Here is a 26835-nt window from a genome sequence, read left to right as displayed (position 1 = left end):
GAGTTAAACAACAAAGAAGATGCAAAAAATAGGTTAATGTTGAATGACTGTCCGTGTCGTGTGCATTATTTTATGTTGACTGTTTTTCAGGTACCCACAGCGACTCCTCTCCCTTCAGCGGTTGTACTGTGGTTGACAGGAAATACATCTGTATGTTGTATATTGCACATGGAGCATATTTAACTAGAAAATCTGACTTGACTTGACGGGCCAGCCAAATGCAGAACCCAAATTGTACAAACGTTTCAGTAACTTGAATTTGAAAGTGCCGTTCGATCAGACCAAGAGAGAGGAATGAAAAGTTAAATGTTAAATCCTGAGGATTTTGGGAAATTTATGACCAGTTTTTGGAAAATGATTTGGAAATGTATGCACTCAAACTGTCACCACTGTGCCACAGAAGATTGCTCCTGGCATTGTTGTTTTGCCTGGAGCTCTTCTGTTGAAGAGAGTGAAAATACGGCACATGGGAGAGAAACTGTAACGAAAAAGTAGTAACTGGTCTCGCTAAGTGTTTGGACCTCTGGTATAAAATCTTGACAGCATATTGTGGTTGTGTCAAAAACGAAATGTTGTTGCTGTCACACACACACACACACACACACACACACACACACACACACACACACACACACACACACACGCACACACGCACACACGCACACGCACACGCACACGCACACACACACACACACACACACACACACACACTGCACTGTCCAATTAACCGAGATGAAGTCCGTTTGTGAAGAAAGTCAGTACACTATTAGGGCTAAAGCTGATCTGACTTGGCTTCTCAAATAGCATACAAGGGAACTGCCATGGAGCAAATCATTGTTTTGTACAGTGTGACATAGAATTGCTAGCTTTAATTCTTTTTTAGGGAAGCTAAAAATACAAATTCATAGGGGAATTTCTTTTTTCCTTAATCACAAAGACATTAATTTTGATTAGGTTTGCCTGTACAACAGCTCAACAGTACAAAACCTCCTCTGTGGAGGCTGGGGTGCTTGCCTTTAATCACCATGTAACGCACTTCACATAATTGAAAAAGTAGTTTTACTTTTAAGAACGAATGTAACCGCCTCATTAGCTCAAGCAAGATGCTGGCGATTATGTTGTAACTGAAAGCTGGTTGTTTGAAGAGAAGAAAAGGGAAATTTCCAGTCATGTGTGCATCAGAATACATCTTATCACACAAGAAAGTATATATTTGCATCACATTTGCAATCGATTATCAAAACTGAATACAAATTATTTTGTTTCAACTATCATAATGTAACTCAGAAAGTCCACATTCAGTGTGGGAATGTGTTTTTCATTTTTCCTTTTTATGGTAAAAGGGGCATTGTAACTGACATTTTACTTAATTTCACAATGAACAAAATGCATAAACAGAGTTACTTCTTGATTCTTTGTTTGTATTTCATTTGTCCAATCTATGTAGGGTTCACTTCAAGCTGCTGTTGACCATAAAGTTTGATTAACAACAAAACTAATGTAATAAAAGTGTTTACGAATTCTATTGTTCTATGCCACAGATGTTTTTCTTTGCCCCTGATTGTCTGAGAGATCATATGCCCCAATATCAAATGCCAGTCTTCGTTTCTGTGCCTCACTGTCTGAAAAAAAAAAAATCACTAAAATCAAGAGTGAGCTATTTGTTTTAAGTCATCATCTTTTTCATTACCACCCCACTTCATTCAGTAATGACTTAGCCTTGAACCTGTGGCATTCTTAATCAATGCTGACACGAGTTATTTGAAGTTGAATTTGCCATTTAAATAATACAATTAAAGAATCCAATCCAATAAGAACACTAAGGGGTTGTCGTACACACTGCCAGAATGCGGACGCCAGAATGTTTTCAGAGAAAAATTTTATCAGGGCAAGGGAGGCTGCTTTATTGACAAAGAAGAGGTCAATCAGCGGACCTGTACCCTCGTTAAGTCTCTGGTCTCCATTAATATATTGTAAATCATGTAAATCAATCAAAAACACATCAAACTACCTGGGAGCAGGACATGCATTTAGAACCCAACTACAGTAGACATCTCTGGAGTATGCCTGAATGAACATCGGTTCATATGCTGTGTTAAAATATTAATTTGAAATTTTCAAATTTCATGTTGCTAATGTGCAATTGGGAAAAAAAAACAGTCAAGCTTAGCCCCAGCCAGCAGTCAACAATGTATACTTCATGATTCAGAGTATACAGTTGACACTTTATTTTGTTATGCTTAGAATATCTTGTTTTCTATCCTTTCACCCCCACCCCTACCCCATCCCTTTTCAATTGCTGCTGTGGACTGCAAATTTCCCCATTATGGGACGAATAAAGGTATTTTGATTCTGATTCTGAAGGAGTGTTTACCCGGCCAGCATAGGTGACAAACCCAGCCTGTGGCCTGTTGGGGTAATTCGCTATACGACCGTATTTAAACATCTTTTTGCATCGTTTTGTTTTTCTCGAACTTCCGGATACGTCATATCCTGCCTGCCTTTACATGATGTCACATCCTATTAAGTCACATCCTATTGCGTCACATCCTGTCCGTCTTATATAAATGCGCTCCCAGCGTGTCTATCGTTGTCTTTTCTATCTGTCTCCCCTCAAGGAGTCCAAAATGGCGCCCGAGTAGGCAGCCGTCAGCAAGTGCTCTGATGAGCCTTGCTTTTTTTGTTGTTTTTGTTTTGTTTTTGTATTTTCTTTTGTCACTTTGTGTTGTTGTGCGTCGTGTGGAACGGATACAGATTGTTTTTCAGTATTTTTGACCACGACATTCATCAAGGAGGAGACTGTGCTGAGCGGTTGCGCCTTTTCGGTAGCATGAATATGCCAGTACTGTTTTTGAATGGGAGGAATGTCAGAGCCATTCGACTGCCATCGCTGGACACCAAAGGGGCCATTGTGCTTTTTTGCGCCTGTAATGGGCAGCATCTTCACAGCCCTGCTTTGTTCAGTGGAAGGTCGGTGCTGTTGGACAGTCTGCGGCTGGATGGATGCATGGCTTGAGGAGCCCGCGATAAGAAGAAAGGAGCGTCAGCGCAGAGCGCCGATGCGTATATGGAATTGTCGCGGGATGGAATTGAAGCTGATTTATGGGGGACAGGAGATGTGAGACAATCTCTTTTCGTCAATGGATGCTACAGCTGCGTGTTTGCTTTCAACATTTAGCTTGTAGTCGACGTGCACATTCCACCATGATGTCCCTGATCCGCTGGTGAAGAGACACTTTGATCCTCTCCTCCTCCTCTTTCATCTGGAACTGCTTTATGTAACAAAGAGGGTACAGAAAGTGCTTAAGAATGAATGTCTCTCTGTGTCTTTGTGTTGTCATGTTATTTGTTACTTGTTTTTTTTTGTTCTTTTGACTTCAAGACGGCGCCGCGAGAGTGGCTGCCTTTCCAGCAGCTCCTGTGTTTTGCTTTTCTATTTTCATTTCTTTCATAACTTTGCTGCTGTGAAATGTAAATTTCTCCACTGCGAGACTAATAAAGGCAAATCCAATACAATCCAATCCAATCCAACCGACCTCACAATGTCCCCACTGTCTACAAGATTACAATAATTTTCAACACCTGGCTTCCTGCTGATTTCACCATCCCACTTCTAACACCCTGAAGAGCGATGAACCAAGAACGAACGATCACTTTTAACCCATCAAGCCTTTCACAAACAAACGCACCTTTGCCTCCAACAACCTCTTTTGCTTCATACTCCAGGGAAAGTATGGCAGCTGGCTGAAAGCCTGATTTGTCAGGACAGCAAAAAAAGCAAAAACCCAAATATTTATCTTTGCACAGACTGCCGAGGAGGCCTTGAATAAAAAGCAGGCCTCTCTTTTCACGGGATCCCGCAGAGAGATAAAAGCAGAGAATATAACAGTGCAGTGGTCAGGATTGCCGGGCAAAAAGGGTAAATGCCATCTGTAAAAGGCCAGATTTCAATGTAGTTGTGTTTGCATTTGTGCCAATTCATGAGTGTATTTTGTTTCTGAACTTCAATTCAATACGTTTGACAAATGACTGACCCACAGCTTTGCAGCTCTTGGAGGCAGGATCCATCTCGAAACCTTCATAGCATTCACACTTATAATCCCCTTTGTAGTTTATGCAGAGCTGACTGCAGGCGTCTGGGTTCTGACATTCGTCGATATCTGAAGAGAGAAAAAAGGTACAAAGTGAAAGGAAAGGTACAGAGTGAAAAACACATTATTGGTGATGGATTAAAACACATCTTTCCGGACTGAGACGCATTGGAGTGAAAGTGCACACACACACACACACGCACACGCACACACGCACGCACACGCACGCACACACACACACAAACATGTACATGGACACACGCATGCGCGCACACAAACACACACACACACACACAGACACAGGCACGCACACTAATACAGTAATTGAATTCAGATGATTTATTTCATCCAATGGTTTCGCGAAATGAAAAACAGGAAATAAAATTTCATCAATTTATTTTTTTTCCCAAAGTAAGCAAACAACATGAACTTGAAAGAGTGCAGGAAAAAAGCTTCACACAACTGAAGCTATTTGGCAATGAATTGTTTTTGTCTTTACCTTCACAAGTCTTTTTGTCCATCAGTTTGTACCCAGAGGGGCAGTCGCACAAAAACCCAATCTTCTGGTCGCTGCAGATGTGAGAGCATCCGCCATTGTTGTCTGAACACTCATTGAGGCCTGGACAGACAATAGGCAAGGAAGCCAAATAATTAAGACAAAAAGAGTGATGAATATTAGCAGCCAGTCAACTCACATTATTGTGTGTGTGTGTGTGTGTGCGTGTGTGTGTGTGGGAGTGGGTGCGTGCGCGTGCGTGAGTGCGTGCGTGTGCATGCATGCGTGCTTGTGTGTGTGTGTGTGTGTGCGTGTGTGTGTGTGTGTGTGTGTGTATGTGTGCGTGTGTGTGCTTGTGCTGTTTTGGAGGGCATAAATATTGGATTCAAAATAATTGAGGAGTGATATAAGACATCTGTTTATTTGGTGATTATTGTAATATTAATAATAATACATTTCATTGATAAGCGCCTTTCAAAACTGTCAAGCTTTTCTGTGGGTGAGTAGCTGCAGCCACACGCGCCAACGTTGACTCAACCCGGACGTAACTGAAATAGATAGAAAGCTAGCTCGCTAGCTAATGGATACACGAATAATAATAATACATTTCATTTATAAGCGCCTTTCAAAACTCTCAAGGTCGCTTTACAGTCACAGGATAAGCTTTTCTGTGGGTGAGTAGCGGGAGCCACACGCGCCAGCGTTCACTCAACCCGGAAGTAACTGAAATAGAAAGCTAGGTCACTAGCTAATAGATACACAAATAATAATTATTCATTTCATTTATAAGCGCCTTTCAAAACTCTTAAGGTTGATTTACAGTCACAGGATAAGCTTTTCTGTGGGTGAGTGGCGGCAGTAGTAGGTAGTGTTTATGTTCGATACCCCTTAAACCAATACCTCCCTCAAAATGAAAGTTGGAAAGAAACATTAGGCACTCGCCCACAGATTTGTACATTCGGCTCTCTCCACACGCACCTCTTCATTCCTCTCATTGAATTCAACCCCACTTTTCTCCTCTGCATACTCTTTCTCTACTGTACCTGTTTTAAAGTCTACATTTATCCCCTTATCTTTCAGTTGCCCTCAGAGAGTGTGGAGAGATCACTTCGAAAACCTAAAGCTGGTGCTTCATTACTGGTTTACATTAAATATTTAAGCCTACAGGTACTGCACATCTACACATTTGGCAAGTAGAGAATGCACCGATGAAATATAAATATGTGGTTGAAGTCACCAATGTGGTTAAAAAAAGCTCCTCGGGGGTAGGGTACCATAAGTGGATCAGATCTGCCTGGAGTTCTTCAAGGCTCAGGCTGTTGTGGGGCTGTCCTGGTTGACACGCCTCTGCAGCATCGCGTTGACATTGGGGAGTGTGCCTTTGGATTGGCAGAACGGGGTAGTGGTCCCTCTTTTTAAAATGGGGGGTTGTTCCGACTACAGAGGGATCACAGTCCTTGTGGAGAGGAGGGTTTACCGATACGTCAAGCCTCAGATTGAGGAGGAGCAGTGTCGTTTTCATCTCGGATGCTAGCTAAATTAAAAACTATGATGGACACCCCCTACCACCCTCTTCATCCCACCCTTACAGCACTGGGTAACTCTTTCAGCAAGAGACTGTTTCACTCGAGCTGCAAGAAGGAGAGATGCCGCCGCTCGTTCTTGCCGACTGCTGTCAGGCTTCACAATAAAGACATGTACAGTAAAGTCTCGTTATATCGATATCGGATATATCGATAGTCCCGGTTATATCGATGCTATTTCTATGCACGCACGGAGAAAATTACATGCAAACAGGGTCGGATATATCGATAGTCCCGGTTATATCGATATTTTTTCGGACTCCCTTGAATATCGATATAACGAGACTTTACTGTATATACAGTGACACCTCGGCTTACGGACGCTTTAGCTAACGAACTTTTCGCCTTACGAACATTAAATTCGTGAGACTATAATCTTGGCATACGAACTAGTTTTCGGGAAACACACGGAGCTCCATGATGGCTGGCGGACTAGTTGTCAGCGGAAGAACACCCTACCACACGGTCGAACAGCGCCACCGTGGCTGGCGGACTAGTTTTCCACACCCACTTTCTTTCAGTGCACTCAGTACAGACAGTACTTTTGCTTTTTTGGGGCCGAAAAAGACCACACCACAGGCTAGTGTTCAGCTGAAGAGGACACAAAACAAAATTACGGTCGCGCAGAAGAAGGAGATCATCGAGAAACACGAACGAGGTGTGCGTTTGTGTGACTTAGCGTCCCAGAACCAATATGCTAAGTCGACCATTGCTAGGTGTGGCTCAAGGTATTTCTGTGTTGTCTATGCAACGGTCTCAGGCAATAGAAGAGGTTTAATAACGTTTGTTGATATGGATTAATGAAAAGCAGCGAGCAGGGGACAGCGTGTGATGGTATCGTCGCCAAGAAAGCACGACAACTTCACTCGGCTATCATCAAGAAGCAACTATATCGACGACCATCACAAAACAAAACGACTTAATTATACAGTACAGTTTATTTCTTTAATTTCAATACAATAGCACATTTATTATACATAAAATAAGGTATATTTTGTGTAGCTTTAAGGCTTATTTAGTAGAAAATTATGTTTTATGGGGACCTAGAAACGGATTATTCTCATTTTACATGGTTTCCTATGGGAAATTATCGTTTGGAAGACTACACACACTTTCTGGGAACCAATGAAGTTCGTAAGCTGAGGTATCACTGTACCTGGAATCGCCCCACCCATACATTGTAAATAGCCATCTTACGCAGAATATATGCATTTGAATATACACTTTTAGCGAGATTGTATAGTTTATACATTTGCATTGTGAACAGATCTTTTCTGATTTTTTGTGTGCAGTTGTATAGTCTCCTCTGAAACATTTTGTGCATGCAATACTTTGATCCCCCTCACTCCACCCCTTTCTATTTTGCTGATGTAGATTGCCAATTTCCCCATTGTGGGACTGTTAAAGCCTTACTTATTTTTATTCATGCTTGTTTGTCATGCCCTTGTTAATGATCATGCTTGTGTACAGGAAACAAATGTGTTGTCTGTTTTACAGTGTTTGGCACTGCAGGTGTCGACAACCTTCAAATTCACAAACCAGGAGCGCCAGATCCTCGTTTGAGAATGTACAATTCCAATGAAGTTGAGACATTGCGTTGAGCATAAATAAAAACAGACTGAAACGGCTTCTAAATCATGCTCAAACTCTAGTTAATTGAATACACTACATAGACAAAATACTTAATGTTATTTTTTTTTTTTGGTGGGGGGATCACAAATGTTTCAGGAGCAAAACCTTTAAATTCAGGGATAATCATGCAATTTAGCACCTCCTATTTGGGATGTCAATAAACAGTCGTTATCTTAGAAAATGTATCTCAGAAAATGTATCTCAGAAAAAGAAATATGTAAATAAAAACAGAATACAATATTTAATTGGCTACAAATATGAGATATATGGACTAAATGATGTTCTATATGTGTATTTACAAAGTGCAGCTTGTAATTTGTATTCAAAACATCGATACTTTTGTGCATGCAATCACTTGGAAAAAAAGAAGCTTCTGAGTAAATTTCACCAACCTCACCCTTGTTTGCTTTGCACTGAGAGGTAAGTGAAATCCATGATTGAAGCTTGCTAAAGGGTAATTACCAAGTGTGGATAATCTGTGTGGTTCCTAATGGCAAATGTAGTCTGATCACATTTTCCTGTCTAAACTAGCACTAGAGGGCAAAGGCGCCGGAGCCTTTGATCATAACAAGGCAGTTGAGAAATGTCCTGATTTCGTCTGCCTTGATCAAATTAAGCTCTGCTTATCGGGACGAGTGACCTCCCACATTAAAAGAACTGCACTAGAAGTGATGATGCCTGGAAATGAGTATGTTAAGCAGGAGCAGGCAGGACTGGCTTGAGCATACATAATGCGCTGAGGGTTTTTGGTAGAATAATAATAATAATAATAATAATAATACATTTTATTTCAAGCGCCTTTCAATGCTCTCAAGGACACTACATTCACAGACAAGCATCTCCCCTTTTTTTCCTTTCGGATTTTCCCTTCAAGGGGTCACCACAGCAAATCAATGTCCTCCATCTTTAGAGGTTTGATCCGCATGTTTGTTTTGGCCAAGCTTTTACGTCGGGTGCCCTTCCTGACACAACCCTCTGTATTTATCCGCGCTTGGGACCCGGCACAAGAAGACTTATGTCCCTTTGTGGCTACAGAACAAGCAACTCGCTCGTAAAAGGCTCCCAAACACAAAATGGTCAGCGGCATAGCATACATACAATAATGAATAAAGTACAATTATAAATAGAAACGCTTCAGAGAAAATGCAATTTGTGTGTATTTACAAAGTGCAGTTTTTAATTTGTATTCAAAACATATATATATATATATATATATATATATATATATATATATATATATATATATATATATATATATATATATATATATATATATATATATATATATATATATATTACACATATTCAAAAAAGAAACTTCTGAAATGAGTATTTTGCGTGTGCGTGCGTGTGGGTGTGTGTGTGCGGTAGTGTGTGTGTGCGTGTGCACGTGTGTATGTGTGTGCGTGTGTGTGTGTATGTGTGTGTGTGTGAGATTAAGGGATGGATGATCTCACCACACTCTTTCACGGGTTCATCAGACCAGTCTTTGCAATCTTTTACATTGTCACACACCTTGCTGCTCTCAATACATTCTCCATTTTTACAGTGGAAGTGTCGTGCACCATCACACTTTGTAACTGTGAACACAAGCATGAAATTACATTCAATCAAGCAACTTTCATGTATCATACAAATGTACAAAAAAGCAGCAAGATTAATATGCTAATATATGTAACAGAATGATTAGGATTTAGAGCAATGCCATTTTTTTTAAATAGTGAGATACAAGATATAAAAGAGTCTGTAATAAAAGGCCTGGAAACGCCTTTTAAATGATTAAAGCAAAGCCCGATGGTGTCAATATGTTGCAGGCCAGCAGTTATTAGAAGTCAGGGTCATGCCACCAAATATTAAATATTATTCATTCATCTATTCCAGTGGTGTCAAATATACGGCACGGGTGCCGGAACCGGCCTCCAAGGAGGTTTAATCTGGCCCGCAGGATTTCAAGTGAAAAAAAAAATGCAGAAAAGACATGGAATTCAGATTTTTAATGAGGTGCAATTCAACGTGGTGTTTTGATCAACAGAAGAAAACAGCAGTGTTTTTTTCAACCGGGTTCTTTTTTTTCAACCGTGGTTTCAGCACCCTCATTAGCCAAAATGTAATTATCCAAACGGACATTACTGTGGGAGTTTGAGAACGTTTTCAGGTATTTGGTGAACTTCAGACAGAATTTTCAGTTTTTCGCTCACATTTCACAGTTAAAGCTTCGGATCTACTGGTCGAAATCCAGCCAGAAATAATTGATTTGCAATGTGATGCAGATTTGAAGGGCACATTTGCCTCCGTGGGTCTGGACAAATTTTAGCAGCATCTATTACCTGGGTACCCCAAATTAACAGCCCTGGCTGCTAAAGTTTTGTGCATGTTTGGAACAACCTACCTTTGTGAACAAATCTTCTCAGTAATGAATATCAATAAAACAAAAATGTGTTCAAAGCTCACGAAAAAGCACTTAAATGACATTGTGAAAGTGTCAGCTAGTCAAGACATGACACCTGGTATTGATGCACTTGCATGGGCCAAAAGATGGCAAATATCAGGAACAAAAACAATGGTTTAAAAATTCCCTTCTTTATAAATATTGTTTAATCTTAAAGTCCATTATTATATTGTTAGATACCAATTTATTGTTAAAGTTGTGTGCTGTTGTAGAATCATTGGGATCGGTTGCAATGCATATGTGTGAATGATAAAATTAAATTGCACATTTGTTCATGAAACGAAATGTTGTGTAACAGGAATGCTCATTAAATGTCATCGTTTTCCTAATGTTCTTGTGCTTCTTTACACCAAAACTAATGAAATATGTGATATTTTGGTTATTTATAGCATGTACGGTATAGTTTTAATGGTCCGGCCCACTTGACATTTACCGAGGCCATATGCGGGCCCACAGAGAGGAACAACTATTCACACTCAAAATTACATTACGCAGGTACAAGAAGACCATAAATACTGCAAAAAACGGAGGTGAGGTCGGCTGGTGCTGGATTCCAGCGCACGACCTCTGCAGTGTGAAGCTGACATTCAAAAAGTCTACCTCCCAATTGTTATTTACTATAAGTTAATTTCATAATGTCCATTCCGATACTTTTCCTCGCTTGAAAAATAAGTGGCTTTTTGCAAATGGTTCTCTGTCCTAAATTGTTGAATACAACTGGGAGGAAATACATTTCATTTGTATTGTATGTTATATACAGAGCATATTTGACAATAAAGTTCGCCATTTGACTGGACTTGACTTGACGTATAGATGTAAATGCCAATGGAAAAATTAAATGTCATATTCATCGTTTGACTGGAAGTCTTTAGTAAACACCATGAACAAAAAGCAATTGATCTTACATTTGCACCGCTTTTGAAGCATTTGACGCATAAAGAACAATCTGAGAATGTATTTTTACTTAACATATTAACATATTAAGAGTGATTCAGATAGTTACAGCAGATAGAACATGATAACAACTTGACCAAACCATCACTGTCACTCCAAATCGCAAAATCCAATGAAATCTTGATTCTTTGTGTCATTTTAAAGAACTCTGCGAACTCCATAGGTAGAAGATGTGGTTCTTATTCTTCTCCGTTGCTGACATTGGAGTCAGCATAAGTCGATTTTTTTTTCAGTTATTATCAATATGGAAACTATCAAGACATAAAATAGTGTGAAATGACATAAAATGTGAATAATTTCACACATAAATCATCCCAGGGTATTTCACTCGCACCTTTGGCCACACTATGAAAAAAATTGATTCAATAAAAATAAAATGGTTATTTACAACCTGGAAAATATGTTAATGGCAAATTTTGCATTATGATATGCAAACTGAAGTAATTAATTTTTAAATTTGTGAAATGAACCTTTAACTAGTTCACTACAATATGAATATTGAATAATCTGTGAAGGAATTTGCCAACTAATATGCATAAATTGTATTTATTCATGCATTTTGCAATCTACACTCCACATATGTCTACATCTATTGAATAATATGCCTCAATGCTTACTGTGCTTTTTTTTCATTATTTTTTGGAAATATTTCTTACCATTTACACAACCGGCTTCGTCACTGTAGTCTGGGCAGTCATGGATTTTATTGCACTGTTTGGCGCCATGGATACACGAGCCATCACCACACTGGAACTCATCAGGTCGACATGTAAGCAGTGCTGAGGAGCATAATAAAGACAAGTGGGAAGGACACACTTTACATTTACACCGATTTTTGTTCAACAAGTAAAAGTCATAGGTACATGATATCCACATTTGTTAATACTGTTTCATTGTAATCTGTTGTGACCTTTCCCTTACTGCTGGGTATCACTAACTACACTAACTATATATATATATATATATATATATATATATATATATATATATATATATATATATATATATATATATATATATATATATATATATTAGCCTGGGTTACATTTATGTTTATGTTATTTGTGTCTTTGCCATTTTGCTTAACATTTTCTGAGATATACATTGCTTTTTATGTGTTGGTCAGCATTTTAATGTACAATTTCATGCAGAAAATAATGTATAAAATACTGTACTAAAAAGGTACATTCAGTAACATTCAGGGTGTTGGAGCGGATTAAAACGATTTACATTATTTATAATGGGAAAAATGGTGTCGGTGTTCGAACAAATCGGTTTTCGAGCAGGGTTCTGGAACGGATTATGGTCGAGAACCGAGGTACCACTGTGTATATATATATATACAGTAAAGTCTCGTTATATCGATATTCAAGGGAGTCCGAAAAAATATCGATATAACCGGGACTATCGATATATCCGACCCTGTTTGCATGTAATTTTCTCCGTGCGTGCATAGAAATAGTATCGATATAACCGGGACTATCGATATATCCGATATCGATATAACGAGACTTTACTGTATATATATATATATATATATATATATATATATATATATATATATATATATATACAGTAAAGTCTCGTTATATCGATATTCAAGGGGGTCCGAAAAAAGGTTCCACTGTGTATATATATATATATATATATATATATATATATATATATATATATATATATATATATATATATATATATATATATATATATATATACACACAGTGGAACCTCGGTTTTCGAACGACTCACAGTTCGAACAAATCGGAGTCCGAACAAAATATTCAAGAAATTCTTGCTTCGTAGTTCAAACACCAATCGGTGTTCGAACGGCGGTACGACGCCTGAGTGCGTACGCGAGGCGAGGGTGGGGTGCTGAGCGGCGAACGGGTGTATTGCTCACTTCGTGACCGACTGTTATCGCTTGCGGACGTGCTGCGTTTTGCTCTCGCGTTTAATATAGGTGTACGAAGAGTTTCAGCCCCTAATCATGCCTCCAAAAAAAGTAAGTGCTGCTCCAAGTGAAAAAAGAAAAGTCGTGCATAGAACTATTGCATTTAAGGAAGAAATAATTGCAAAATATGAAGGAGGTGTGCAAGTGTCTGATCTGGCTAGGGAATAGCATGGCGAAATCTACGATCAGTACGATATTAAAGAATAAGGAGGCTGTGAAATCTAGTGATGTGGCTGTGGAAGTGAAAGCAAGTGCCATTAGATAGATATTTGAAGAGAAAAGAACATCCTGTAGCCGAGTCATCCGTAGCTGTCACGTTCCAAGCGAGAGTGACGGCAGCTGACTCATCGGAGAGTAGTGGAATGATGTTTGGGATCCCAAAGCAGGCGGCACAGACGTACTAACCAAGCAGGATGTTTATTCACAAATAAAAGAAAACACAGCGAGTAAGAAGGCAGGGGGTGATCCGATCCGCTTACTACGGCAAAAAGCAAATGGCACACGAGGGTGCAACATTACGCAATCCCGGAAGATGACATAAATTTACGGGACGCAGGGAAAATACCTCGGACCGGATACACTCGTGCACCGAAGGAAGAGTCCAGGTACGGTGGCGAGGTGAGTCAATCATCCGGCATTGGCGAGGTGCGAACCGTATAAATGCCCCGTGTCCGTGATGAGAGAATTGACAGCAGGTGGAGGGCGGCCGGGAGAGGCAGCCCCCCCCCCCCCCCCCCCCTCCGAAGAGCTCCCCGAAGTTTTTATGGAAGGGGACTCCTTCCAAACAATACATGTCCTTCATCCGTCCACCTGCACCTTCTGCTGACCACCACAAAGGTAAAAAAATCATTTTCATAATTATTTTCTTTCCGAACGTACAATTAGCCTGGGTTACATTTATGTTTATGTTATTTGTGTCTTTGCCATTTTGCTTAACATTTTTTGAGATATACATTGCTTTTCATGTGTTGGTCAGCATTTTAATGTACAATTTCATGCATAAAATAATGTATAAAATACTGTACTAAAAAGGTACATTCAGTAACATTCAGGGTGTTGGAGCGGATTAAAACGATTTACATTATTAATAATGGGAAAAATGGTTTTGGTGTTCGAACAAATCGGTTTTCGAGCAGGGTTCTGGAACGGATTATGGTCGAGAACCGAGGTACCACTGTGTGTCACGGCACCAATGTGACGGGTGTCACAACAGTGACTGTCTTCATCTCCACGATGCTGCCGTATTAATGAAGACGAGACGCGTGGATGTGTCTTTTTATTTCTTTTATTTCTGCAACACAGTATGGCAGAAGGGATGGGTGAAGTCGCATGGGTTTCGTCTTGTGATTAACCTGAATCTCCTCGAGATTGTTCTGGAAACTATGGGCGGGACATAGTGCCACACTGTGCGCCGTTGCGTCACTTCCTTCATAATTTAATAACCTAAGTGTACAACTCCGTTACATATATATATATATATATATATATATATATATATATACAGTAAAGTCTCGTTATATCGATATCGGTTATATCGATATCGGTTATATCGATAGTACCGCTTATTACGATACTATTTTCATTTCCCTTGCACATTTCTAGTCTTTTTATGTATAATTTGTACCGTTTAGTACGATACCCGGTTATTACGATAATCCGGTTATTACGGTGCTCCTTTTCATCCCCCGCCGGCCATTTTTGTTGTTTATATCGATATATCTGTCGCGCCATTGGTCAACTTGGTCACGTGTCTTGTTACGTGAGCCGCCATCAGTCGCGCCATTGGTCGACTTGGTCACATGAGCCGCCATCGGTCGCGCTATTGGTCGACTTGGCCGTGTGACTTTGTCACGTGACATGCCATCGGTCGCGCCATTGGTCAACTTGGTCACGTGTCTTGGTTACGTGTCACGCCATCAGTCGCGCCATTGGTCGACTTGGTCAGGTGACTTGGTTACGTGCCCAGCACCCGTGTAGCAGAGCCATTTTCATTTTCAGACGCTAGCTCGTGTGTAGCAGACGAGATTGAAGTGTTTGTGTTAAAAGGTAAAAATGGGAAGCAGACGAAGATTGATGACTTTTTTAAATTGTATACATAATACAGTAAGATGTAAGCGTTGCAGTTTCCCTGTTGTGTTATGTACATGCCCACTGTACTGTATATGAATGCAATCGTTTTTTGCAACAATGTTTCTTGTTTTGTCTGCTGAAGCGCGATGATTTTGAAAATTATTAACATTCCATACTGTGTATTAAAGGACAGCCGATGTCACTTTTTATTCAAATGCAAATAAAAATGACTTCACGCCAAGACGTCTTGCATTGCTTGTGAATCCAAACAATGGCTTCAGATTCGCATAATATGCTTTCTTGTTACATATCCTGTTATGAATATGTTTCAAATACACTGTAGTTCTGAAGATTAAAGCATACATGTTTACAATCATTAAAGAATTATATGTGCCATTTTGAGGCAACATTGGGGGAACATCTCTCACAAAAAAAGGGAGCTAATGGTCAGCTCCGTTTCTTATATGGCGCTTGGTTGCCCTCTTTTGGCGGCTTTTGTTTAATGCAGTTCGGCGCAGCATCGGATATATCGATAGTCCCGGTTATATCGATATTTTTTCGGACTCCCTTGAATATCGATATAACGAGACTTTACTGTATATATATATATATATATATATATATATATATATATATATATATATATATATATATATATATATATATACACACACACACTGCACAGAAAACAAACAGCACAAAAAATTATGTTGGGAGGATTATTTCTTTGTTAGTGAAAATGATTGTTGGCAATAAAAAATATATCGTGCTGGAAAGCCCGTTTATTTCTTTTTCAAAGATACCACATTTGTCAGGAAGCAAAAGAAGTGTACATTTGTCGGATAAAAGATGAGCTCAGTATGTGGATATGTGATCATGAAAAAGTGCCACAATTTTACGCGCCGCTATAAAACTGTAGACGACTAAAATAGGTGTTTTTTTGTGGTTTTTTTTTGGGGGGGGGATTCCCTATTTTTTTTGTTTTCGGTTTTTAATTATCATCATAATCATACCAATCATTATTATCATCATTAAGAGTAGTGTTATTTCACATTTTATGAGTGTGCAAGTGTACCAAAGTGTCACTTTTACATTTCACCCATCTAAATGAAGGGGGCATTTCAAGTAGATAAAAGACTCAGTAATCTGTTTTATAACTAGATTTCCAACAATGGTCACACCATATGGTAGTATGTGTTGTACAAAGTGCCTTTCCATTGTGTAATTAGTGAGCCATGTGAATGCCAGCAACAAAGTCATCACAGCTACATTTATCGAATACAGTATGTTACAAACAGTATGATACTTAAAGTTCCTGCACCTGGAAAGAGTGTCTTGTGAAAATGTGTGTAAGTGTGTGGTAAACGTGTGCATGTGAGTTTCATGTTGCGGGTGCAAATCTTCTGTCATGTCCCAGAGTGGTGCGAAGCCTCGACCAGATGGGCTTTTTGTTTCAACGAGGACATTCACCTCCCACACATGCACATGCAACAAACACACAGCCAGAGAAGCTTTTACAGATCCCACAGTTGCATGGCAACCCTTATTCTGAAAAAAAAAAAAAAAAAAAACATCAATCATTTGGAACCTGTTTTTTTTTTGTTTGTCCCTATTAAAAAAGATAACATGTTCTGTAATCATTTACAAATTCAGTGCATTATTATTCGTAGTGACCATACTGAAGCATTCATCAGTCTCATCATTCAGTACAACTGAGATACCTGTGTGAATGATGAATTGTGGTCTTTTTCTTTATTTAGCGTATTTTCCGGTGTATAAGGCGCACCCCCAATCAATGATGTATTTTCAAACCTTTTCCATACCAGTATATAGAGCACACCGGACTATTAGGTGCACCTTCAATGAATGAAAATAAACACCTGTGTACTTCTGCCTCCACTCTTATAGGTCACCATATGTTCCTGCCTCTTCTGAAAGAAAGTATTCACAATAGCCATTTCCATTCTCTTAGCAAAGTCAACCACCATCTGTCCTTCAGCGTTCCTCATCTGGAGTCCAAACCTACCCATCACCTCCTCATCATCTTTGTTTCCTGCGCCAACATGTCCATTGAAGTCTCCACCGAAACCATTTTTCCCATTACAAATAATGTAAATCGTTTTAATCCGCTCCAACACCCTGAATGTTACTGAATGTACCTTTTTAGTACAGTATTTTATACATTATTTTATGCATGAAATTGCACATTAAAATGCTGACCAACACATAAATATAGAATTCTACAATAGTTTTCCAAATATAAAGCACACCACATCATAAGGTGCTACAATAGAGGCTGGGTTTACGCACCACTTTTTGTACAGGGGAAATGGAGTCAGTGGCTGCTGACAATAGTTGTGAGACCAGTTGTGGCTCAATAATACTTCATATATAAGGCACACCGGTAATGTAGCCACAGGGGGGCACAAGCCAGTGTCTTAATGTGCCGGTCCCAAGCCCGGATAAATACAGAGGGTTGTGTCAGGAAGGGCATCCGACGTAAAAAAAATTGCCAAAACAAATATGCGATTCAAACCTATGAATCCCATACCGGATCGGTCGAGGCCCGGGTTAACAACGGCCGCCATTGGTACTGTTGACCTTCAGGGTTCCAGTGGAAAATGGACTACTGTTGGTCGAAGAAGGAGAGGAGAGAGGTGTGCCCGGAGGAAAAGAGAGAGATGGAACGCCAAGAAACCTCATAGCACAGTAAGAACACTACAACCCAATTTATTAACTGTCTTTCAAATGTGAAAAATATCCCTGATCAGTTAATAAATTTGTCTCAAGGAATATGGCGTTTGCATACTATTTCGCAGATACTTGGAGGAGGAAATGGAAATAGATTAAAATAACATATGCACTGTGATTTATCAAGATTGCATCTGTTTTAATAAGTTTCAATCGAAGGGGCAAAGTTAAGAAATCAACATTTATTGAAAAATGGAATCACTTTCAACATTCAAAACATCTTATTACACAACGAAATATTCAAGCTCAATAATACCTACTTGTGTTAAATTCCGCCAAATCATAGATGGTTTGTCCTGACCGCGCGCTCAACAAACTCCTCACTGACGCCCTCGCGCAAACAATACACGTGTACCGTCGCCGAGCACACAAACATAGACTACCTGCAGTTGAAATTTGCATACTCGGCTCGGCAGCCAATCAGAAGCCTGCTTCTTTCTTCCAGTATAGAACTAAGAGTAGGAACTTTGAATGTAGGAACAATGACAGGTAAAGGTAGAGAGCTGGTTGACATGATGCAGAGAAGGAAGGTAGACATATTGTGTGTCCAGGAGACCAGGTGGAAAGGGAGCAAGGCTAGAATCTTAGGGTCAGGGTTTAAGTTGTTCTATCATGGTGAAGACAGAAAGAGAAATGGAGTTGGGGTTATCTTAAAAGAGGAGTTTGTTAGGAATGTCTTAGAACTAAAAAGAGTATCAGATAGAATGATGAGTCTGAAGCTAGGAATTGAAGGTGTGATGTTCAATGTTGTTTGTGGGTATGCCCCACAAGTAGGATGCGAGCTGGCGGAGAAGGATAAATTATGTGTTGGACTTTGATGAAGTCATACAGAACATCCAGAGAAGTGAGAGGGTTGTAATTGGTGGAGACTTCAATGGACATGTTGGCGCAGGAAACAAAGATGATGAGGAGGTGATGGGTAGGTTTGGACTCCAGATGAGGAACGCTGAAGGACAGATGGTGGTTGACTTTGCTAAGAGAATGGAAATGGCTATTGTGAATACTTTCTTTCAGAAGAGACAGGAACATAGGGTGACCTATAAGAGTGGAGGCAGAAGTACACAGGTAGACTACATTTTGTGTCAACGGCGCCATCTAAAGGAAATCAGTGACTGCAAAGTAGTGGTTGGTGAGAGTGTAGCCAGACAGCATAGGTTGGTGGTGTTTAGGATGACGCTGGCAGTGAGGAAGATGAAGAAACCAAAGGCTGAAGTAAGGACAAAATGGTGGATATTGAAGAAGGAAGAGTGTTGCATGATATTTAGGAAGGAGGTAAGACAGGCACTGGGTGGGCAAGCGGTCCTTCCAGATGACTGGCAAACTACAGCAAACATAATCAGAGAAACGGGTCGGAAAGTACTTGGTGTATCGAGTGGAAGAAAGGTAGATAAGGAGACTTGGTGGTGGACGGGGAGGTGCAGGAGTGTATACAGAGAAAGAGGTTAGCAAAGAAGAAGTGGGACACTGAGAGGACGGACGAGAGTAGACAGCAGTACAAGGAGATGCAGCGCACGGTTAAAGTAAAGGTGGCAAAGGCCAAACAAGAGGCCTATGATGACTTGTATGCTCGGCTGGACAGCAAGGAAGGTGAGACTGATCTTTACAGGCTGGCGAGACAGAGAGACAAATATGGTAAGGACCTGCAGCAGGTTCGGGTAATTAAGGATAGAGATGGCAATGTATTAACAGGTGCCAGTAGTGTGATGGCAAGATGGAAAGAATACTTTGAAGAATTGATGAATGAGGAAAATGAGAAGGAACAAAGAGTAGAAGACGTGACTGTTGTGGACCAAGACGTAGCAAGCATTAGCAAGGATGAAGTGAGGAGGGCGCTGAAGAGGATGAAGGTGGGAAAGGCACTCGGGCCTGATGATTTACCAATGGGCGCTGAAGAGGATGAAGGTGGGAAAGGCACTCGGGCCTGATGATTTACCAATGGAGGTATGGAAGTGTCTTGGAGAGTGGCGGTGGTGTTCTTGACTGGGTTATTCAACAAGATGGTGAACAGATGCCTGAAGAAGGGAGACGAAGTGTACTCATGCCCATTTTTAAGAACAAAGGAGATGTGCAAAGTTGTACTAATTACAGAGGAATAAAGTTGATGAGCCATACAATGAAACTCTGGGAAAGAGTAGTTGAAGCTAGACTAAGAGCAGAAGTGAACATATGTGAGCAGCAGTATGGCTTCATGCCAAAAAAGAGTACAACAGATGCAGTGTTTGCTTTAAGAATGCTGATAGAGAAGTACAGAGAAGGTCAGAAGGAATTGCATTGTGTCTCTGTAGATCTGGAGAAAGCGTATGACAGGGTGCCCAGAGAAGAGCTGTGGCATTGCATGAGGAAGTCTGGAGTGACAGAAAAGTATGTCAGAGCGGTGCAAGACATGTATCATGACTGTCGGTCATGACTCGGTATGACTGAGGAATTCAAGGTGGAGGTGGATCTCCTTGGACCATGATGTTTGCAGATGACATTGTGATCTGTAGCGAGAACAGGGAACAGGTGGCGGAGAAACTAGAGATGTGGAGATATGCCCTGGAAAGGAGAGGAATGAAGATCAGTCACAGCAAGACGGAATATATGTGTGTGAATGAGAGGGATCCAAGTGCAAGCGTGATGCTACAGGGAGAAGAGATAAGGAAGGTGGAGGATTTTAAATACTTGGGGTCAACTGTCCAGAGCAATGGAGATTGTGGAAAAGAGGTGAAGAAACGTGTCCAGGCAGGCTGGAGCGGCTGGAGAAAAATGTCAGGTGTGATGTGTGATAGAAGGGTTTCAGCTAGGATGAAAGGAAAATCGGATAAAACCGTGGTCAGACCAGCCATGATGTTTGGACTGGAAAATTGACAGAAAGAGCGCATTTCCTAAGATTCCAAAAAGATTAATTTCATGCCAAAGTATTTAAACTGCAAAACATGACAGCCTGAGCCAAAACACAATGCACTGGCCCGAAGGAATGGCTGTGATATAATCACTGCTCCACTCATCAATTTATTTGCAATTAACTTATTCACTGCCAGACGTGCAAAAATGTGTCCACTCCAGTGCCAGGGTTTTTGTCATTATCACTCAAATTCCAGGACCCATAGAATATTGAATTTCAGGACGACATACACATTCAATACAGCGTAAGAAACCTTAGACTGTCTTCTTTCATTTGAGAGAAAGAGTTATTTTCTAAACGATATGTGTCTGGAGTTATATAAACTTGAATTGAGGGTGGTTGTTCAAAATACAATACACCATGGTTTATATAGTACTTTAAAAACAGCTGAAGCGCTAACATGGAAAAAAGGGAAACACTGCCCCCCTGTGTATGGTAAAAACATTGGCAGAGGTCTGGCCAGCACTTTATCGGCATCCAAACAAGAAAAAACATAACTGAATTATTTTGGGAATGGCGCTCTACATCATATTCTCAATTCCTGAATACATTGGTTAATGGCAGTGAACGAGTTAAAGCAAATGTCTGAAAGTCATACAGGAAATATTTCATTTCCATTGTAGAAAATAAACTTTAAAGGACAACCGACGTCTCCGGACAGGTTGTGTCCATAATTTGTAAAATGGCTTCCAATGACTTCTACTGAGCGTATTTTACAAAGACTCACGCTGAATATTCAGGAAGTCTTGTTTTTGAGTTGGTGACGAGTCCGTATGTGACGTCACTAAAGGACCCCCCTTGACCGTAAAAAACACGTCAATGTATTTTGCTGTACTTTTTTGGTCTGGGGACCTCTTGTTGCACCCAAAAGCCGCCAGAAGGCCAGAAGAGGGCGTCCAAGCGCCATATAAGGAATTTATCAGCCTGTGTAAACGGAGGTGGCCACAGAATGTCACCATCATATTCATAACTGGATGTGTAACAAGAAAGCAAAAAAGACAACAAAAAAGTGACGTTGGTTGTCCTTTAAAGGACAACCGACGTCACTTTTTTATTTCATAACTGACATCAGAAAAACGTTTTTATAGCATCTAAAATACTCAAAACACGCAGTATCATATTTTTATTCAAATGCAAACCATCAATAAGAAATGACTTAAAGTGTCCAAAACATGCAAAAAAATTGAGCTGCGAATTGGGCATTGTCAGAAAGTCCTGTCCCCAGTTTGTGACGTCACGCCAAGACGTCTTGCATTGCTGGATAATCAAAACAATGGCTTCAGATTCGGACAATATGCTTTCTTGTCACACATCCAGTTATGAATATTATTCAAATAGTTCTGAAGAGGAAAGCATACATGTTTGCAATCGATTAAATAAGTCCTTCTGTGTCATTTTGAGGCATCTGGACTGCAATGTATCGTCCCAGAAGAGGCAGAAAAAAATGGCAACCAGCTCCCGCGAGGAATGAATCAGCACGTTTCCACAGGCTGACAAATTCCCTCCATGGAGCTTGGACGCCCTCCTCTGGCGGCTCTTGGGTGCAACATGAGGTCCCCAGACCAAACAAGTACAGCAAAATACATTGACGTGAAGAAAGGACCGCTACAATGCGTCTTTTTTTCTGTCAGGGGTGTTCCTTTTGTGACGTCACGTACGGACTCGTCACCAACTCAAAAACAAGACTTCCTGAATATTCAGCGCGAGTCTTAAAATGTAAAATATAGCTGTATGCGGTGGAATTTTATTAAATTACGCTCAGTATAAGTCATTTGAAGCCATTTTACACATTATGGACACAACTTGTCCGGAGACGTCGGTTGTCCTTTAAGGAAATTATTAAAAAAAAACACTGCTGTTGTATACAGCTCATGGAATATAAACAATCATTGCTTATGTGTACATAAAGATAATTGTCAATGAGTTGATGAATGACAGTTTACTCACGACAGTTTGCCTCATCGGATTTGTCCTTGCAGTCGGCATCTCCATCACATTTCCAGTTGATGCGGACACATTCTCCACTTCCGCACTGGAACTCGCTCACCATGCAACGTGGTTTCTGAGGTTCGGTCCTTCTACTGCAGCGCGCCATGGATTCATCTGACTTATCTTTGCAGTCAGGATCCCCGTCACAGCTCCACAGGGCCGGAATACACTCTGAGTCATTGCAGCGGAACTCATGCTGGCCACAGGTGGGATTTGAGCACTTTTCTTCATCGCTGGCATCACCACAGTCATCGTCGCCATCACAGACAAAGGTGGGTGCTATACACTTCCCGTTATGACACTGAAAATCCTTCGGCGGGCAGGCGTTTTCATCTAAAGGTTAATATGAAGCAAACAACAAGTTATTTTTACATTCAATCTTGTGGTTTTTGGAATACAAATGCAAAATAAATATAAATGGTCACTTATTTCTTTCTAAACTGTACTCAAAGACAGTCCGGGACTTCTGGGAGATTGTGGAAGACTTTGATATCCTTAACCTAAACCCTATTTAAAACCTTTGGGGTTGCCTCGCATGCAGATTATTCATTCTTGTCCACCCTTTAATTGCATAAACGGCCCAATGCGTTTCACCCCGGACTATTTCACAAGATTTTTTTTGTCACCTTAAACAGAATTTAAAATGAGCTCTCACTCATTTTTATGCTAAAGCAGATGGGGGCCGAGAAATGATATCATGGCGAAAGACAGAAGAAAAAGAGCAAGCTAGTATTGAATGAATATAACCCTCCCTTTCAATCTTTGAAGATAATGATAGTTAAAGAGAAAGAGACATCTAAAAAATGCACTTTCTTCTCAGTCTTAAGGTTTCTGGGCCAACTCAAAAGAGCAACGATGGCCCAATTTTTTTTTAGAAAATCAAATAGTTATCTTAACTACTGGTCCCAGAAGCAGTTCTACATGTCGTCCTAAATTATGAAAAGAGATTTTAGTGTCGTTGATCAAGGCACAGAGAGACAGATTTTGAATCATTGCAGAAATGAATTGAATGTCTTAATATCATTACTATCTTGACAATATGTTTATAGCACCAGCAAAAGAAAGAAAAATACACACATTTTCACCGTTAGACTGTGATAGACTTATGAGTACTGTGTGAAAACAGGCACCAGTCACCTTAGTATTAGCAAGTGGAAAATGATGAAATTTATAAAACACGTATCAATTAATATTTGTAATAATTGTAAAAATGTCAAAATGTGATTATTTTTTTTAGTTAATATTTTCTAAACATGTATCAACTCAACTGGTGATGGACAGGGTGACAGATGACGTTAGACAAGAATCTCCTTGGACCATGATGTTTGCAGATGACATTGTGATCTGTAGCGAGAGCAGGGGACAGGTGGGGGAGACGTTACAGAGGTGGAGGTATGCCCCGGGAAAGGAGAGGAATGAAGATCAGTCGCAGCAAGACGGAATATATATGTGTGTGAATGAGAGAGACCCAAGTACAAGAGTGATGATACAGGGAGAAGAGATAAAGAAAGTGGAGGATTTTAAGTACTTCGGGTCAACTGTCCAGAGCAATGGAGAGTGTGGAAAAGAGCTGAAGAAGCGTGTCTAGGCAGGCTGGAAAAAATGTCAGGTGTGATGTGTGATATAAGGGTTTCAGCTAGGATGAAAGGAGAGGTGTATAAAACAGTGATGAGACCAGCCATGATGTTTGGACTGGAGACAGAGCCACTGAAGAAAAGACAGGTTGCAGAGACGAAGTTGTTGAGGTTTTCTTCGGGAGTGACCAGGTTGGATAGGATCAGGAATGAATATATCAGAGGGACAACTCATATGAGAGGCTTTGGAGACAAAATTAGGGAGGCCAGACTGAGATGGTTTGGACATTACCAGAGGAGAAGGAGTGACTATATCAGGAGAAGGATGCTGAGCCTTGAACTGCCAGGCAGGAGACCGAGAGGAACACCAAAGAGGAGGTTTATGGATGTTGTCAAAGCGGACATGAAGGTAGCTTGTTAGAGAGATGAGGATGGAGCCGAAAGGAAAAGAAGAAGAGTGGTGGGCCGTCACGGCTGGCAAGGCCTTCTCTGCTGGCCTGAAAATATATGAATCACAGACTGTTGTGCATTATATTTTGTCCATTAAGTCTTATTATATCATTCCAAATTGTCCTTCAGCTTTCTTTCTTGCTTTTCCCTTGTTGTGCTGCTTTGTCTTGTGTTTTCGTATTCAAGCATTTAACCAATCATATTTCAGCCATCATTTTTTACCAGGGTCAGAAATCTACCTGTACGCCTTCATAATCAGTTCTGCCGGCCTTGGAGCATAAAAATCAGTGTTGATGAAACTGTGGCTTTAATCAATAAGAGTTTGATTTTGCAAACCAAGGCCTGCTGGAAGGCACTGGAACGTCAGAGTTTTCCCAAACTATGACTGGCTACTCATATGAATGGATAGTAACTAGCCAATCATAGTATCACTATATATACTCGTAAAGACATTACTGGCTAGAGCTAGCACACTGTATCTGTAGTGAGCTGCATGAGAAAATATCTTGTTGTGTAGATTTAATATCGGTTTTGTCAACCCACGATGGCTGAAGGAGGAGAATAAATGGATTTGGTTGCAGATATACTGTTAAAGCCATTTTCAAGACGGACTTTTCAAGAATAGTTGGACATCATTAAGGTTGGACAGCTCCGAATATAGCAAAAATACCAAATAATATTGCATTTCGGCGGAAGCACACGACCGAACAGCACCAGAGGTTAAGTAACCAACAGTCCTTATGGAATGTGACTCTCCTTCCATAAGCCATCAACGACCATCAAAAAGGTAAATAAAACTTTATTTTACAGCACAGTTTATTTCTTTAATTACAGTCCTCATGTAATGCGCCTCTCTTTCCAAACAGCAATTCCTTTTGACCTTCGACCTCCAACGCCATTCCATCAAGCCATAAATGACCATCACAAATGTAAATAAAGTGACTTTATGATACAAGGCAGTACGTCTGTGTAAGCTCTCAGTCGTACAGGAGTGGTCCATCGATGAGAAGGTTTCTTCAGCCGTCATCTGTACAAAAGTGAAGGTTTCGGACGTTTCGCCTCCTATCCAAGAGACTTCGTCAGCGAACTAAAGTCTGACTGGTCGTATCGGCCCCATTTATATATCCCTAATGTCCAGACCTAGTGGTGCCGGACACAGCTATGATAGGTCCCTACTCTCAGGTTGGGGGGGGCGCGGGACCCCCCCCTGTGGCCCCACTGATTGTTCCTACATTCCTGACTAACGATTGGCCTATTACCCCCACTCCCCCCGGTATCACCTCATCAGCATAACGACCCTCATCAGCATTGCGAAAGTTGCCTAACCTGTTTTGCCTGAGCAGGCTATTGTATGAACGATCCAAATTGAACCTCACACCACCAGACCGGTTTAATGAAGGATTTTGTTGTTTTATAAGAATCGCCTCTTTTACCCCCCTTTCAAACCATCTATGTTCTTTCGCTAAGATTTTAACCTCATTGTCGTCAAATGAGTGGTTAGTAGCTTTTAGGTGCAAATGTACTGCCGATTGAGGCCCACTAGTATTATCCCTGCGATGTTGATAAAGTCTTTTTTTGAGAATTTGTTGAGTCTCCCCAATGTACTGCTCTTTACAATTTTCATTCTTACAATGTATGGAATAAACTACATTACTTTGTTTTTCATTTGGTAGCCTATCTTTTGGATGCACTAATTTTTGCCTTAACGTGTTTATCGGTTTGAAATAAGTAGGAATTTTATGTTGCCAAAGGACTCTTTGTAATTTTTCAGAAACTCCTGCAATGTACGGTACTGATACTCCTCTCCTTTTAGAATCTTGAGAATTATTGGTTTCGTTCGCTATTCTTTCTTTCTGACATTTGTTGAATGACCACTGAGGGTACCCACAGTTAGTGAGTGCTCTCCTGATATGTTTTGACTCCTTTTCTCTACCTTCAGTGCTGGTTGGTATTAGTTTAGC

General features: G+C 40.3%; 1 protein-coding gene across 3 annotated transcripts in view; it reads right to left on the bottom strand.

Moving 5' to 3' along the window:
• The window catches only part of lrp8 (low density lipoprotein receptor-related protein 8, apolipoprotein e receptor), a 215003-nt gene that overhangs the window by 47471 nt on the left and 140697 nt on the right, over nucleotides 1-26835 (bottom strand). For all 3 annotated transcript variants that reach the window (XM_089001780.1, XM_089001782.1, XM_089001781.1), the window contains exons 5-9: nucleotides 22809-23183; nucleotides 11862-11984; nucleotides 9260-9382; nucleotides 4591-4710; nucleotides 4035-4160 (exon numbers count right to left, since the gene is read on the bottom strand). In XM_089001780.1, coding sequence (XP_088857906.1) covers nucleotides 4035-4160; nucleotides 4591-4710; nucleotides 9260-9382; nucleotides 11862-11984; nucleotides 22809-23183 — 867 coding nt within the window. The remainder of the gene's footprint in view (nucleotides 1-4034; nucleotides 4161-4590; nucleotides 4711-9259; nucleotides 9383-11861; nucleotides 11985-22808; nucleotides 23184-26835) is intronic.

Source organism: Hippocampus bargibanti, linkage group LG07, assembly GCF_051943395.1.
Source record: "Hippocampus bargibanti isolate YZ-2025 linkage group LG07, ASM5194339v1, whole genome shotgun sequence".
NCBI lineage: Eukaryota > Metazoa > Chordata > Actinopteri > Syngnathiformes > Syngnathidae > Hippocampus > Hippocampus bargibanti.
The sequence above is the reverse complement of the archived record's forward strand: the minus strand, read 5'-3'. Positions and strand labels throughout refer to the sequence as shown.